Here is a 17,429-nt window from a genome sequence, read left to right as displayed (position 1 = left end):
CAGAATATCCAAGGAATCTGAACCACGGTCAAGATCTTCTCGTGAATTATGTGCATTTAGTTTGCTGAGTCATGAAAAAGGATTTTTCTGGAGGTTACCAGTGAGCTAAAACTCAGGGGGTTCCCAGGGTCACAGAAAGGACAGGGAATGAGAGAGACCCAGCTGCCCTGAGCATCCTTGTTCTTCCTCCTATATAAATGGCCACTGAGGTCTCTGGTCCCACTCCTGGTTCCCAGGCGATTAGGAGGCTAAAATGAGATCATGTGATAGTACTTTAAAAAAAAATGGAACATGCTATACAAAAAGCAGATAATCCGTGACCAGCAATCTTGGAGAAATGATCGGTCTCGTGTCAGCACCTGCATCCTAAAGTGCAACACACAAACCCAAACACCAACATTTCCCATGCCTGACACTCCCAAATCTCTGCTAACAAGAAGATGGATGGTTTATCAAAAAAAAAACCTGAACAAAAATCCACCTGCTACTGAGAAACACCTGATAACGAGAAGACGGATAGTTTATCACTACAGCTGAAGAAAAACCTATCTGAAATCTTTGTCCGATGTCCTCTAAATCTCTGTCTCATTTCTGCTTGACAGACCTTGCACAGTCTTGCAATCGACTGAACCTCCACCCTCTTCCTGCCAGCAACAGAACTGCACATCAGAAGTTCTGACATCTCACCCTGGACCACAGCCGCTGAGGCTCCCGGCTCACTCGGGTCCCCAGACCACATCATGGAACTCATCAGAGGACAGTCCCTCCTCCGTCCTCCGCCTGCCTCCTGCCCCCGCCTGCCCAGCTAGGACTCCGTGCACTCTCTCCATCACAGATCTGCATTCCCCCTACCCTCTCTCCACCCACTGCTGAGGAATCTCAGCACCTCAGGTGGGTGTGACAGCGGGTGTCTGCTCAATGGCATAGGGACTTGTACCGTGGCTTCTCGTGGCAACATGACTGCAATTCCTTAAGGACAAAGGCTGTTTCGTTCACCTCTGTGTCCCCAGAGGCCCCCGAATAAGCCCGTCTCACCATGAAATCATGCTGAATCCAAATCACGCTGGATGCAAAGTTAGTCACCCCAGATGTATACGTATGGGTGACTCCCTTTGCTGTCCACCTGAAACTATCGTCTATACTTCAATATACCATAAAAAGTTAAAAAAAAAAAAAAAAGAAACAAACATAGTCATCCCAGGGACAAACCTGAACTACGTACAATTAGAAGCTGACACATGGAATACGAGCACTAAAATAGGCCTCAGGCCCTTTGCACTTGCTGCTCCTTTTGCTTGGAGCTCTCCGGAGCCTCAGATGCTGCTCCACCTTCAGGTCTCAGCTTGCCTGGCACCCCCTCAAAGAGGTCCTCCCTGCTTACTCCATTTCATTCTCTAACATACCACACTGTGGCGTTCACAGCTCCAGCACAACTGGAAAGCTTGGTTGGTTATCTACTCCTTAGCCTCCCACCTCCCTAGGCTCTGTGGGGGAAGGGACTGTGCAGGTCTGGTTTGCCGTACACCAGTCCAGTACCTTGCAGCTTCCCAAGTGGCTCAGATGGTAAAGAATCTGCCTGCAATGCAGGAGACCTGGGTTCAATCCCTGGGTCAGGAAGATCTCCTGGAGAAGGGAATGGCAACCCACCCCAGTATTCTTGCCTGGTGAATTCCAAGGGCAGAGGAGCCTGGCGGGCTACAGTCACAAATAGTCAGACACGACTGAATGACTAACACAACAACAAAACAAGTACCTCGCTGGTACCTGGCACACAGAGGGTGCCCATAAATGGATGTTACTCAGTGAGTGAGCGAATGCCTGAAGGTATGCAGCAGGAGTGACCGCACGACCCTGGATTAGCGCACCCTCCGTGCAGTTACCAGAGTCTCTAAAGTACGACAGTATACTTACTTGTCCAACCTTCGAGAGTTTAAGTTCTCTTAACGTATAGTCGTGAGCGGCACTTTCCTTGACGTTCCTAACGCGCATGACTCCGTATTCTTTTAGTGCATACTCGTCAGGCCAGTATTTGACACATTTACTCTGGAAGGGGTCCAAGAAAAGAGTTAATCTCTGTGAACTGTGAAATGAAAGCCTCAACCAGCAGAAGAGCAACATTCAAGTGTTGACTACTAACATGGAAAAGGGCCTGCCTGGTGTCTAACTGTTGGATTTTCAAAGAAAAGGAAAGAAGAGTTCAAACTAAAGAAGCAGATGCAGGGAGAACCAAGGAGAAGTGGGAAGAGAAAGCCAGTGTAGCAGAGTGGTTCATCTAAGTCATGGGTCTAAGGAGAGTCAGTGCTTATTTATTTCTCTCTAAAGAACCAAGGAGGGATTTCTCTGACAATCCCGTGGCTAAGACTCCATGCTCCCAATGCAGGGGGCCTGGGTTCGATCCCTGGTCAGGGAACTGGATCCCACATGCCACAGGTGACCATTTGCATGCCTCAACCAAAGATCCCACATGCCACAACCAAGACCCAGCAGAGCCAAATAAATAAATATATTTTTTAAGAAAGGACTTGAACTTTCTTTCTAAAAAAGAACTAAAGAGCAGAGAGCGGGGGACTACGGGGTGTGCAGGTTGCTGTCTAGCAACAGCTGAGCACTGAATTCCGGAGATCTGCCAGTCACTCTGCAGGGAAGACAGGCAGGGGCTCTGGAGGTGGATGGGCTGCCCAATGAGCCAGACTGTCTGGTTCATTTCCGCGCCCGTGTAGGAGGCCTCCGCGCCTTATCTAACCCAAGTGTGAACAACTCCAGCACAGAAAGGCAGCTGATGGAGTTTTGAACCAGCTGCTTTTTCTATATCCAGATCCACTTGATACCTGCTGCACACATCACCCTCGCTTAACCGGGCGCCTGGGAACGCCAAGCCTGCAATAGCTGCTGGCTTCGTGTTGGAAAATATGGCACTAGGGGAATCAGTCTTGCTGCCAAAGAGGAAGATACTTTGTTCAATGAGACATGAGTCCGCAGAGATCTGCTGATGGAGAATGTTTTTGTGTCTTGCTTTTTTCCTCAGGAGCAGTCACCCACACCACTCACTTTCCACAGCCCCCAAGACACATCTACCAGCAAGAGAAATCTACCTGGTACATTAGGAAGATACAGCAATTCATTGTTAAAAAACAAGAAATCAGAAAACAGCTGCAGACACCCCGCCAGTCAATGATTAATCGAAAGGAAACAAAATATGGTAGAAGGAAAGATCAACAGAAGAATTAATGGATAGCACTACTTTTTTGCTTGACATGCTTTATGTGGCATTTTATTTATTATTCTGAATTTGGCTTTCCCTCCAGTATTTTGTAGATCCAAGTACCTTTTTGACAGATGATACAATTTTTATTATCCCCAAATGAACACTTTGACTATTAAATGTATGCAATGCTCTCGCTGGTCAATCAATTCTGAGGACTGCTGGTCACCCAAGAGAACACAAATCACAACTTCTAACACTGTAGCTGACTCTACGTGTCTGCGAATGACTGCGCCCTCCTCTCAGTTTCCCAAACTCTGATGTAAACCTTGGCAAACAAATTCAAAAACGTGAGCACTGATACTTTAGCTTTTAAATTAAAAGCCCAGGAATCCAGAGGCTGGTTTTTCTTCTATGCACTGGGGGTGGATACCAAGCAAACACAAGTTATTGGAAAGACCTGTCGGGAGACCGAGAGCACATCACACCCTCCGCTCCAGCTGAAGAGTGAAGAGGGAGAATGGGAACACAGGCGCAAGCCAGGAGGAGGTAAGGAGTGGGGCAGGGTGACTGGTCCCAATGTCTGTCTGTTCTGGGAGCTTCTGGCAGCTCTTCTGAGAGGGACCAATCCTGATCCCTCTGAAGTAACCCAAGAACCCTCTCTTCCCAGCCCCAGGTCAGCCACCTACAACTGCAACCAGAGAATGAGAATGGGCGGCCTCTTATAACTGCAACCAGGCAACTGGTAGGACGGAGGGTTCAGTTTTCCTTTCTACACTCAGATTAGGTGATCCTCCCCTGAAGCAGAAATTATAAAAATGTTTTAACTTGTCCATTAATTCAAGAGCATCTAATGCTACTGCGGGCGGCTGCTGGAGGAAGCCTTTGTCTCACCATGACCAGAACTGGCCCCAAAGGTACTCAGACGTGTTAACAACTAGCAGTGCAACAACGAGAATCCTACAAGGGAGCTCCTTGGTGGTCCAGTGGTTAGACTCCATACTTTCACTGAGGAGGGCTGGGTTTTGATCCCTGCCCAGGAAACTAGGTATAGAACACTATACCACGCAGTGTAGAAAACTATACCAGATTTCCTCCACTCCCCTTTTTCCAGAGGGTCAGTTAGAACAAGCTTAACATGTTTATTCAGTTCTTAACATGGTCAACCCAACACGTCCAATACTTCAAGAAACTATAGTACACAGTCTACCTTTCCTCTCTCCACTTCTTTCGTTGTCATGACAATCACTCGGGAGTTCTCTTGGAACACCATCCTCCAGAAGTCATTCACGGTGTTCTGCAGGCAGCCTTGTGTGGCAATGTAACTCTTTTTGGGCTTTGAGTTGTTGCATTTGGTTTCAAATTCAGGCTAGAGATTGAGAAAGAAAACAACTTCAAACGTTCGAAAATTGCTTTCATGCCATGTGGAAGGATTTAAAATACAAAAACTGGCTAGCAATATATAGTCAGAAGACATCATGAAAGCAGTTTACCATGATAATGTTTGCGTTGATGTAATCCGAAACGGGCTCATTGGGATCACCGTCATGGAGGACGACCCTGGTGTGATCGACTAGAAGAAGAAGAGACCACGGTCACAGTGTACTCAGACCCCTTCAGGACAAATCAGGTCAAATGAGCTCATCCTCAGGGAGTCCCAGTTTTATTCATTTCATGATAAAATGGTATTAAAAACTAAATCCAATGTGAGCACGATAATCTGAATATGATGCCCCCAAATGCTTTCCTTAAGGAGTATAAGGTAGCAATGTTAATTCCCTGGTTTTAATAGTGTATTGTTGATATAGAGGATATTATCTGGAGAAGCTGGGGAAAACAACGGTACACGGGAACCCTCTACGTATTTTTGCAACTTCTTGTGAGTCTAAAATTATTTCAAAACTAAAGGTTTTTTGCTTTCTTGTTGCTGTTTTTTTTTTTTTAAAGGAAAAGTATAGGTAGACAACGTATGTCTGAGATTTGCTTCACAATAATTCAGGGACAGAAGAGACATGTACCAGAACACAGATAAACTGGGACTTCCCTGGTGGTCCAGTGGCTAAGACTCCATGCTCCCAATGCAGGGGGGCCAGGTTCAATCCCTGGTCAGGGAGCTAGATCCCACATGCCACATCTAAGAGGTTGTATGCCGCAACTAAAGATCCCACGTGCTGCAACTAAGACCCGTCGCAGCCAAAATAAATAAATATTAAAAAAAAAAAAGAATAGAAATGAATCAAGATTAGGCACAAGCTGACAATTGGTAGAGCTGGGTGCTAGGCATGTGTGGGTTGTGTATATTATTTTGACTACTTTCAAATATACTTTAAACTTTCTGTAATAAAAAGGATTTTTAAAAAGTGAAGTAGAATTAAATACAGTCTCCAGGCAACAAGATTCTGACAACAGTATCTACTGACCAAATTCTGAATAAAAGTACATTACTGATATAAAAATCTGAGTGTGCTTCCTAAGCAACACATTTTACACTGGGAATTAGTAATAAAGTCGTATGTCTTAACACTGTTCTTTTGTTTCAAATTGCCCATCTTTAAAGAAAATGATGCTAATCAGAAGAAACATCTGCTTGGGATTTTTATGGGAGGAAAGGACAGTAATATTCTGTTTAGTACTGCATACCACTGTTCCCGTCATCTTTCCCTACATGCCCACATCTTACTAATGAGCACCATTCAGACCTCCTGAGCAGAAATGAAAACTTAAGACGTAAAGAGGATAATGCTTCCCCAAGGTCATTAGGACCATGCTGTGGCTCAGAATGATTCCCTGCAAATTCCTCTTTTTCTCTCCTCGATATTAGAAGAGCTTCCACTGTCTCCCATCCTCACTTACACATATCTATATGGATGTGATATTCATATACACCATGTATGTGCCCATATGAACACAGAAAGAGGAAGACTATGCTCCACACACACGGGATGGGTTTACAATATATAACAAAGCAGCTCTGACCCGATGAGACATTAGAGCAAGGCTCTCCAATCTGATCATGTTCCCCAATAAACTTTAATAATAAAGTTTTTGGATATTGAAATGTATACATATTGGATGGGTCAAAAAGTTCATTCGGGTTCTTCTGTATGCTCACTATGTGGGAAAGCCAAACAAACTTTCTGGCCAATCCAATCCAATTATAGATACAAACAAGGCTTATTAAATACATTATACACATTCTGGTATCAAGCTGCATATCAGATTTTTTTTTCTTTTTCTTCCTTTTTTTTTTTTGGATAAAAAACATAAATCAAGAGAAGTTCTAAATGTTTCTTCCTGGCCCACTCTGGAGACCCTGCATTAGAGCCTGGAGCTAAGAGTAGTGACTCTGGGGGTTCCAGTACCGGTTTTCCCACGCAGACCCAAGAGCCAGGGACTGCAGAGCAGGGGCACAAGCCTGGGACCCCTGAGGCTGACGATGAGACCCTGGGAGAGAGCAAGCCTTGACATGATCTCTCCTGGGCAGTCTAAATTAACAGAAGCAAACAACCACACTCTAAGCCTCCTAGTGGCAATTTCACTCTGTAAGAAGCAGCATCACAGGAACTCGATGAACGAGGCCATCAGTCTCCACCACAGCTGACTACTTTGGAAACTACTTACAATTAAAAGAAGCTAAGGCCTTGGATCTGCTGAAAAAGCACATGCCCCACCTCCCCAGAGAAGTGACAGAGACACTGGGGATCAAAACCTCCAAGAGTGACTATTACAGAGATTGGTACTTACAGGGCAGGATGTTCTTATATCTATTTTTGTTTTTATTTTCTTGCCTCTGACCCTCTTTTCGGCTATAGAGAAGTTTACACTCCTGTTGTTGTAGTGTCTGGAGAGAAACAGAAGTAAATATTATTATGAATCAAAAGCTTCCCAAAAAAAGCCTGACTGAGCAGTTCTGCTTTAGGGGATTTATCCCAGGAAACGTTTAAGAGTCGTGGGCGACAGCTGTAAGAATGCTCACCTTAATGCTACATCAAGAGGGGCAGAGACACTGAAAGAGCTGCCGAAAGAAACACTTTCATTCATTCAAACAAAGGATGTTCTACAGACATTTAAGAGACAGCCTAGGAGAATATCTAATGCCTTGGAAAGATGATCAGAGTGAGTGTTAACTAAAAAGAAGGTCAAATTTTCCAAACAGTGCCTTACACAAACCCTTATGTCTGTGTGCACCTATGTATGTAAGAAATGGCAGAAGTCTGTACACCAAAAAAGTATGGGGCTTTTTTATTTTCAGCAGTAAGATTATGTTTTGTTTTGCTCGTTTTTTGCCTAAATTTTCTACAATAAATATTTATAAGAAGAGAAACTTTGGGAATTTCCTGTCAGCGCAGTGGTTAGGACTCCTCGCTCTCATTGCTGAGGGCCTGGGTTCATTCCCTGGTCGAGGAGCTAAGATAAGATCCCCCAAGTCGCCCAGTGTGCCCCCACCCTGAAAAGAGAGAGACCTTTAAAAATAAGTTATTAAAAATGAAAGCCAGTGAACGTTGGTATACAGTACCCAAATAGGAGATGTGATCCATGTTCTTGAGGACTTTGTAATCTGCCTACTTTAACCATTGATGAATTCAAAGCAACCTGAAAGTCAGTTCTCAAATCTGGATTCTGGCGGACGGTAAAAGTGGTTTACTGTGGACATGCAATCTTTGTTAGCAAAGCTTTAGAGTCCTCCTGTGCCCCAAACCTACATCAGTGCCCTGGGCAGCCAAGCCGTGTCTGCACAGACGCCCACTCCCCTGCACTCTGAGGGGAGGGGGCGCCCCTCCGTCTCCGCAGATAGAGATGGAGGAGGAGAATGCTCAGGCTCCTGAAGCGAGTGGTCAGGAAGGACACCTCTGAAGGGAAAGGAGATGGGGAGCGGAACCAGGGAAAGAAGAGCCTAAACAAAGCAGGCAACCACAGCAGAGCTGGCCCCAGGGAAGAAGGGACAACATAAGGAAGTGGAGAGGACCAGCTGTAGAAACAGACAGGAAGGTGGACCAGCCAGGCTGAATGAAGCATTTTCAAGGATGTAGGCTTCATTTTCAGAATCACCAAAAGTGCCTCTTCAAGGAACCAATGGTTTCAGACAAGTCTCGTTTGAACAGGAAATCACAAATGGGCAAATCAAGAAAGTGAAAGGCAAACTAAAAAGAAAAAAAAAAAAGTGTTACATACTAAAAATATATTTATATATGCCAAAATGATGATCCCTTAAGAGATTTCTCTACAAGGGAAGGCAGAGCCAGTATTTCCTAACACAGTGGCCCTATTATATTTCCATTTCATTTATCTGCATTTCGCAGACAGGTATGAAAGTCAGGAGTTTAAATTGCTGTTTGACTCTAGGTTTCAAAATGCAGTAATTCAGCCTTGACACACAGCTCAAAACCAAAATGTTTAGCCAGCTGAAACCTGGACAGAAATAAAATACAACATACACAGAACTCTGACAATCAAACGGTCACTCAAAATTCTTCAGTGAGTTCACATACAGTAATTAGAGCCATCTGCATTCTCGGTGCTGGCATATCCTCTGATACTGCTGTTAGGAAGAAAGTTCGATCTTGATTTTTAGACAGTAAGGTGAGGTTCAAACCCTATGAACTGAATCAATCACTTAAACATCAACCAAGTGAAGAGAAACAACATCAACAAAAGCTACACACTAGGAAATAACTAGGGGCTTGATTCAAAACAAACTTGACAGCAACGCATTCAAGTGCTCGCTTATGAACAAACCTCAAGTGACGCTTCACTTGGGAGGGCACACTGCCAGAGCAAGCTCTAGAAGCAGCAAATCGCACCCATCCCTCCCTGTTTAATCACGTCCAATTTCTCCCCCTGCCTTCGAGACAAGTGCAAGCTTCTCAGAACAACTCAGGAGACCTTCTCTTCTCTGAGTGGATGGAGGCCTGCCTCTAACCTCAGCTTCTGATTGTCCAGTCACGATCCTGTCTGTCCTTCAGTGTCCTCCGGTATAAAGCAGGGTGAACCCTGACTACCTACACCACAGAGTTGGAATAGGAGTTAAGGCGCACTGTGTACACTCCAGCCACACCAAGCGTCTTGAACCCACCGTATTTCTTCAGGCCTTCATGTTCTTGCTCATGGCCTCTGCCTAGAATTCCTTTTCTCTGCCTTGAGTACCTCTGAATGTTACTTTTTGGTCATTCATTAGGACCCACCCCAAAGGCCACCGCCTCTGGGAAGCTCTCCTAACCCATTCAGCACGACCTCCCTGTGTCTCACGATACCAGCCATGATCTGAAGCACCGCCCTCCGTGAGTGCTCCTGTCACACTGAATACAGCTACATCTTTACAACCTGTCTTTTCTATTAAAGAGCATGGACCACCCCTGTTTGCCTGTAACCAGCTCAGCATCCAGCACAAAGCAGGCCCTCAAAATGTATCTGCTGGATGGACAAATAAATACAGGAAGGGGTTGGGGGGTGGGAGGGAGACAGACAAACCACAGACCATCACTGGTGATGGCCATGAACTGCAGGCCCCACACTCAGCACCCCATGCTGACACTGTTGACCTGGCCTTCAACGTAAAGGAAAGCCACTGTAGGCAAAATATGAGATCAGCATTTCCCAATCTTTAATCATCTGAAAAGCCTATTTAAGGGAATTCCCTGACGGTCCAGTAGTTAGGACTCCAAGCTTTCACTGCCGAGGGTGCTGATTCAATGCCTCGTCAAAGAACTAAGTATCCCACAAGCTGCACAGCACAGCCAAAAACAAAAAGATAAATGAAAACAAAGAAAGGAAAGCATCTTCAAGATGCTGTCTCATCTTGGCACACTGCCTATTATATGAGTTGTTTTCTTAAACTAACCTCCACTTTTTCCCCTTTGGAAGATGTATTTCAAAAGAAAACTGCATATTACTAGCACATAAGAAAACCAGTATCACTTGCCATATATAGAAGGTAACCAGAAGAAGGAATATACTAAAAATGAAATATTGGCAAATCTTACCTAGATATTATAGCATGCCTTAAAGTGAAAGTTGCTCAGTCGTGTCCGACTCTTTACTGTCTGTGGAACTCTCCAGGCCAGAATACTGGAGTGGGTAGCCTATCCCTTCTCCAGCAGATCTTCCCTACCCAGGAATCGAACCAGAGTCTCCTGCATTGCAGGCCAATTCTTTACCAGCTGAGCTACCAGGGAAGCCCTGGTATGCCTGAGGCTTTATTTTAAAAAAAAAAAAAAAGGTATACTGGCAAGTGTTAAGAAATAGATGTTGCTGCTGTGCACTAAGTCACATCTGACTCTTTTGTGACTCCATTTGACTGTAGCCTGCCAGGCTCCTCTGTTCATGCGATTTCTAGGCAAGGATACTGGAGCCACTTCTTTCTACAGGGGATCGTCCTGACCCAGAGATCAAACCTGCATCTCCTGCAATGGCAGGTAGATTCTTTACCACTAAGCCACCAGGGAAGCCCAGAGCTAGATGTAAGAGGCATATTAAAACTGTACTCAGACCTTCTCCTAAGCCATGACCAAAGAAATGGATAAGGGTTAAAGAGAAAAAAAAGAGAAAACCTTCTTCATTCACTAGTTCAATCTTACTATAACAGGGCCGCTGAAAATCACCTCACACACCAAGAACACTTTGCTAGAATAACCCAGACTTCCAGGCCGAGGAAAGCCTCACCAATACCCAGCACGTGCTGGCTGGACCATCTACTCGGCTCTGGCTTCCCTCATCCTGCATTAAGTTACCAACCATCTCTTCCATGCGGATGTGAGGTTTAAACAGAACGCAAGCTGAGACAGTTTGGGCCCTGGAGTCTTCCAGAAAGGACAGGCCCAGGGGCCTTGTGTCCCTGGCTTTGCTGGGTGCTGACTGCCGGCGGCTGGCAGCTGTCATGGATTAGAACTGAGTAACCATGTGTCTCCCACTCCAGCCCTGCCCACTCCTCAGACCCCATCAGCCCGTTCTCAACTATGCCTGGGGCCCACTGGCCTGAACACAATTCATTTCTCACAGTGGACGGTTGCCATCCCTCTAGAGTGAGGCTGAAAATAAAAAGAACTCAGAAGTTGTGACTTTCTGTGCTCTGCCAGCAGAGGCTCCCCGACTGCACCTGAGATTATCAGCTACCACCTGCTAAGGGGTGCTTTCTCCCCGGCACCAGGCTGGTGGACCAGGCATTGCAACCAAGCCCTGCCCCCAGGAGGTTACAATCCGTTCCAAGTTGATCTTCCATGAATTCCCTCTCAGCCGCCCCCAGGTCATCAAAAGCTGTGAATGACCTGCAGCTGACTGTCACTGTTTCTGTCCCCATTATCCACTGGGCCAGGCAGGATATCAGTGATAAGGCGTGGGACAGGCAGCTAAAAGGACAGTACAAAACTGGAGAGAAGCCCATGTGCAACCAACAACGACAAAAAACACTACAAAGCTGGGGCGCAGGCTGCAAGATATCCCATTTTCCCAAGCAATACAACCAAAGATTTGCACCCAAGGATGAACCCTTCAAAAGAACCAGAGGCTAGCTACAGTCACCTGATTACATGAGCCAAAGCTGATCAACAAAGGGATTATATCAAATGGCTAAGCCTTTATAAAAGCCATGAAGAGAAAGATAATCCCCTGATCCACACTATACATTAGGAGTGCCCAGCAGCACAACCAGTGTGGACAGAACAGGTGTTCACAGTACGGAACCATCCCTTACATGTATGGCGGTTGAACATCCATGCTCCCCACACCTGGAGCCCTGCCAGTCTCCAGCCCAAAAGCCAGGAGCAGCATTCTCAGTCTCTGTGATGATCGAAAGAGACCTCCCGAAACACCCCCTCACAGACTTCCAAAGCCCTCTGATTAAAGACCACTGGAACTGGCTCTTGAACAGAATGTCACGAATGCAAGTGGAAAAACAGGATCAAGGAAAGACACACACACGACAAATGAATGGGCAGAGCCAGGCAGCCCCACGCGCCAGGACAAGGCCTGAGAACCATTTGTCCTCACTGCTCTGAGCAACCGGGACTAATTGCTAAGGGGGAAAAAAAAATAATGCCATTAACCATTAGGGACAGACCAAGTTGTACAGTTACTTTATTTATTTTCTTAATTCTAATTATTGTTTATTATTATTATTTTTTGGCTGCACTGAGTCTTCGTTGCAGCATGCAGGCTTTCTCCAGTTGTGGAGTATGGGCTCTTGAGCACGCGGGATCAGCAGTCCTGATGCACGAGCTCTCTGGTTGTGGCATGCAGACTTCTCTAGCTGCAATGCATGGGCTTAGTTGCTGTGAGACATGTGGGCTGTGGCATCTCAGTTCCCTGACCAGGGATCAAACCTGCATCCCCTGCATTGGAAGGTGGATTCTTAACCACTGGACCACCAGGGAAGTCCCAGCAGTTACTTTATTTTTAAAAACAAAGCTACCAGGGGAGGAAACAAGAATAACAAAGTATTGCTAAGTGTTACTGCTGAATGTTGGGAAAAAGAAGGTTCATCATCCTATTTTCTCGACTTCAGGGTGTGCGAAAACATCAATAATAAAAGAAGGTTTTTATAAATTGTAAAAAAGAAAAACAGAAATGTAAAAGTTGCTATTAACTCTCCTGCTACCTATGCACGGCTGGCCTCCTGAAGGAGAGAGAGAAGGCTGAGAAGGGCTGCTGGGCTGCTGGCCTCTCTGATTTGGGGCCACAAATCATAAGACAGTGGTAACCATGTGGGCAGGCTCCACGTGGGCAGGTCTTCTTTCCTGTCTGAATGAACTTCTGTTTCCCTTTGGCATCTGCCCTCTGCAAAGAGGAACACTGGAATTCTCACTCTGTCCTCTTTACTGCAAACTCTGCAATGTTACCAGGCACCACTAGCGGGTAAAAGCCCCCACTTCCAGATGCTACGCGGCCTGGCCTTTTACCACTTCCTCACAGTGGAGTCTAGCGGTTAGTCCCAAATGAGTCCACGGCAACCTCGAGAAATGAAGGGGCTGATGGGGCTGATGGAGTCTCTCACGGTCAGAGAAGGTCCGCACTGATGGACAAGCTCTGACAAAGCACCATGAATAGACAAAACCAACCTAAGATCTGGTTCCTTTGCAGGTGCATGTTGTAAGTCAAGTCATCACCTTCCTCCAACAAGGGGAAGAATAAGCGGAAAAACACATTTAGAAGACACAGTCCCCAGATGAGAACAGGACCTGACATAGGAAATAGCAGCCCACAGCACAAGACAAATCCATCTTTAATAATCTGTCATTCAGTGTGCAATGAATTAGGTGATGTGGAACTTTGGGAGTGAGATTCATGAAAATGAAGGGAAGGTGGTTTCTGAGAGGAGCTGAGGCTTGAGGTAAGTGAGGGGTGAGGCAGAGGCAGAGCACAAGGAAGAAGAGAAGACCTCCCAGCAAGGTAGGGATGCGAGCAAAGGTGGCTAAGAGGCCAGAGCTAGTGACCTTAGAGTTGGGGGGAAGGAAACTGGTCAGAGTCTGAAGTTGTGCTGTCAGGGGTGGAGAATGAGGTCAGGCGGGGAGCTAGGGGGCTTTGGGAACTGGGCAGGAGATCTTCAACAGCTGAGCAGCACAGTGCAGTGGACTTGGAGTCAGAAGTTCTGGAAGTTCAAACCACAGCCAGCTATTTGCCCACCACATCCTTGGGGACAGCTTTCTCCCTTTCTTCCAGGTGCTTCGTCTTCAGAATGAAAATGCTATACCTCTGGTGGGACATCGGGAGCCACTGCAGGTATGTAAGCAGAAGAGTGATGGGAGAAATGCTGGGAGCAGATGAGCACGAAGGGTGAATGGAAGGGCAGAGGTCAAGGGTAAAAGAGCAGCTGGGGTCCTGTGGGGCGATGAGCACCTACAGCCCTAGCATCAGGTGAGACTCCTATCTCTGCCGCTGCCCGCCTGGGTGGTCCTGGGGAGTTGCCCTGATCACAGAGCATCCAGGGACACAAGATCTACCTCCCTCAAAAGATCTGGGGACACAATGAGATGACTTCCTTAGCCCACAGCGCAGCACTAAACAGACCATAAATGCTGGCTTGCTTCCTTCCTTCCTCTAAAAACAGAAAGACAACTAGGAAAGGAAAATCAACCGGACCTGGTGCATGACAATGAGAGAAAGAGGAGAAAGACGAGTTAAGGGATGCTCCAAAGATTCCAGCATACAGGGTCAGAGAATATACAGGACAACCACCAGAGATGGAGATGTAAAAACGGATAGTTGGTTTGAAGGCAAAAATCAAATAACAGGTCTGGTTGTGAATGCTTGAATCTGAAGAGACGTGAAAGCCAAGAAGTGTGGAAGGCACAAATCAAAAGGTAAAACCAGAGACTGGAAGCCACTTGGGGTAATCAGGCTGGGGTGAAAATGGACATGCTCTCAGTGAAGAGAGAAGCCAGAAGAGCAGAGGGCTCAGGACACGTCTTGGAGAACTAGCAGAGTTAACTGGTCAGGAGAAGAGAGAGCAGTGAACACCAAGAAGGGCACACGGGATGGGAAGAAGGAATAAAGCAGGCACATGCTGCTATCAGAGAAATGAGAAGATGGTGGGAAAGAGAGGCTGGACAGCTGTTCCAAGACTGGCTCATGGGTGAAAAAGGCCAGAGAAAAGACTATTTTTTTAATCACAATTAAGAAAACCTTTGGTGGGACCTCCCTGGTGGTCCAGTGGTTAAGAATCTGCCTTCCAATGTGGGGGACACGGGTTCAATCCCTGGCTGGGAAACTAAGATCCCATGTGCCACAAGGCAGCCAAGCCTGCATGTTGCAACTGGAGAGACTATGCACCACAATGACTGAGCCGTGTGTCACAACGAAGCCCAAGCACAGCCCCCCAAAAAAGAAAGAAAGCAAGCCACTGGTGTCTTCTGAAAGTGTTATTTCAATATACCGGGGACTGTCACATTCCAAGGTTAAGGAAGAAAGGGGCTAAGAAGGAATGGAGCCCACAACACAGGCCCACTAGATGGAGAAGACAGAAGGACAACCACAGGTGTAGAAAGCACCAAGGGCGTTCAAAAGCAAAGGGGAAGGTTAAGCAGAGATGTCAAAGTACCTGGAAGTACCTCAGGTTCTTCAATTCTCTGTAAAGATGTCAGACAGCTCCAGCAAATGAAAACATTCCTAAAGAGAAAAACCTGACACTGGAGAGGCGCAGAACAAAAGCAGGAGGGGAGGGAGGATGAAAGAGAAAGAGTTCAAAGGAAACAAAGGAATTTCTCCAGAATGAAGCTTGTGGAATAGACCCCCCTAGCCACTGTGATGCTCTGCCTGCAGGAAGATAGCAGCTGGGAGCTCGGGCCTGGATGGAAAACCCTGATGACAGCTGCAAGGCTGCCATCCTAGGGCATTTTTAAGCACGAGGCTGGAGCCCTGGTTGGGGGCTGTTGTTCAACACGGGTTTGCTTAGTCACCCAGCAGAAGATTTCCGCTAGAGATCACCAGCAAGAATCATTATTTGAGGCACAGCTTTGGGGTGCAGTTAAAAGTCTTGTCTCCATAAAAACCTAACCACCTCCAAGGAGAATTTATAGCTCCCCTGAGCGGATGTAATCACTTTAAAGAAATCAAACCAGACTGTGGGTTTGAAGATAGGCACGAGCTCCTTCCGGAGACACGCTGGCTGGCAGAGCTTCTGGCAGAATCCAGGACATCTGTGTGGCTGTCAGCGGACTGCCTGCAATGCCCATGCAAATGGAGAACAGTTTCAGACCATGACAGGGAAGAGAGGCTTGTGTATAATGGAAGAAGGATGGGCTTTGAAGAAAAACCAAAACTGAGGAAAACAAGCTTTAAAGTGCTTTGGAAAACAGAACCCCAGTGAAGAAGGTGTGCCGGGTTTATCCGTGTGTATTTTTTTTTTAAGTCAGAAAGTTCATAACTGAAATCTCTGAAATTCATTACTGCGATCCTGAATGACATCGTTTTAACCAAGTTTGTAGAGAGGTTGCAGGGACTAAAATGTGCATTCGCCAAGCCTCCAACATGGACTCCAAATGAAAAGTGCATAAGAATAAAGAGGGACATGTCAAAGCAAAGCCTGGAACATTCCTCCATACTTTTTAAGTGTCAGAGAGCTGTTCCCTATTGAATATAAGCAAAGGGTCCAAAGCCAATACAAGTGTCTCTTGCTACTGAAAACAGCTCACACTTGACACAACACAAAACATACGTTGTACCTACTGTGTGCCAGGCGCTTTGCTGGATTCTGGGGCTACAGTGAACAAAACAAAACAAAAAGGACTACCTGTCTTTGCAGGGCCACAGACTCACCTGGACTATTTTCTTAGATAATATGCATACAGCAGACATAAAACAGCAGGGTTGAAGTGTATCTATTTGTTCACCAACACTTTCATTTGAACAAAACCATAATGGATAATGGGCTTCCCAGGTGGTGCTAGTGGTAAAGAACCCACCTACCAATGCAGAGTTCATGCTTCTGAGCTGTTGTGCTGGAGAAGACCCTTGAGAATCCCTTGGACTGCAAGGAGATCAAATCAGTCAATCCTAAAGGAAATCAGTCCTGAATGTTCATTGGAAGGACTGATGCTGAAGCTGAAACTCCAATACTTTGGCCACCTGATGCGAAGAACTGACTCACTGGAAAAGACCCTGATGCTGGGCAAGACTGAAGGCAGGACGAGAAAGGGACAACAGAGGATAAGATGGTTGGATGGTACCACTGACTCGATGGAAATGAGTTTGAACAAGCTCCGGGAGCTGGTGATGGGACAGGGAAGCCTGGTGTGCTGCAGTCCACGGGGTCACAAAGAGTCAGACACAACTGAGCAACTAATGTGAACTGAACCAATGAAGGAGATGTAAGAGAAGCAGGTTTGATCCCTGGGTCAGGAAGATCCCCTGGAGGAGGAAATGGCAACCCATTTCCCAACCCATTCTTGCCTGGAGAATCCCATGGACAGAGGAGCCTGGCCGGCTACAGTCTATGGGGTCACAAAGAGTCAGACACGACTGAAGCAACTTAGCATGCATGATGCACAAGTGGTGAATTCAGGTTTCAGGTCACTTGCACATCACAGGGACAAAACAGCAGGATCATAACCTACCTGTTCATTTATTTAGTGTCAGTCTCATTTTAATAGAACTTTAGTTCATTTCACCGAATCTAGAAATATTGGTCCACCTCTTCGCAGTCATGACCAGAGATATGCAAGAGACACAAAATGTTTACAGAAAAGGGCAATCTCATTTTATCACAGTAAATGTGGTTAAAAAAACAAAAGTGGGGGAG

At 46.1% G+C, this 17,429-nt stretch overlaps 1 protein-coding gene across 4 annotated transcripts in view; it reads right to left on the bottom strand.

Moving 5' to 3' along the window:
- The window catches only part of PTPN11 (protein tyrosine phosphatase non-receptor type 11), a 70,652-nt gene that overhangs the window by 15,183 nt on the left and 38,040 nt on the right, over nucleotides 1-17,429 (bottom strand). For all 4 annotated transcript variants that reach the window (XM_070386061.1, XM_070386062.1, XM_070386060.1 and 1 more), the window contains exons 7-10: nucleotides 6,947-7,043; nucleotides 4,696-4,775; nucleotides 4,413-4,571; nucleotides 1,912-2,043 (exon numbers count right to left, since the gene is read on the bottom strand). In XM_070386061.1, coding sequence (XP_070242162.1) covers nucleotides 1,912-2,043; nucleotides 4,413-4,571; nucleotides 4,696-4,775; nucleotides 6,947-7,043 — 468 coding nt within the window. The remainder of the gene's footprint in view (nucleotides 1-1,911; nucleotides 2,044-4,412; nucleotides 4,572-4,695; nucleotides 4,776-6,946; nucleotides 7,044-17,429) is intronic.

This window comes from Bos mutus, chromosome 17 (assembly GCF_027580195.1).
Source record: "Bos mutus isolate GX-2022 chromosome 17, NWIPB_WYAK_1.1, whole genome shotgun sequence".
Lineage (NCBI taxonomy): Eukaryota > Metazoa > Chordata > Mammalia > Artiodactyla > Bovidae > Bos > Bos mutus.
The sequence above is the reverse complement of the archived record's forward strand: the minus strand, read 5'-3'. Positions and strand labels throughout refer to the sequence as shown.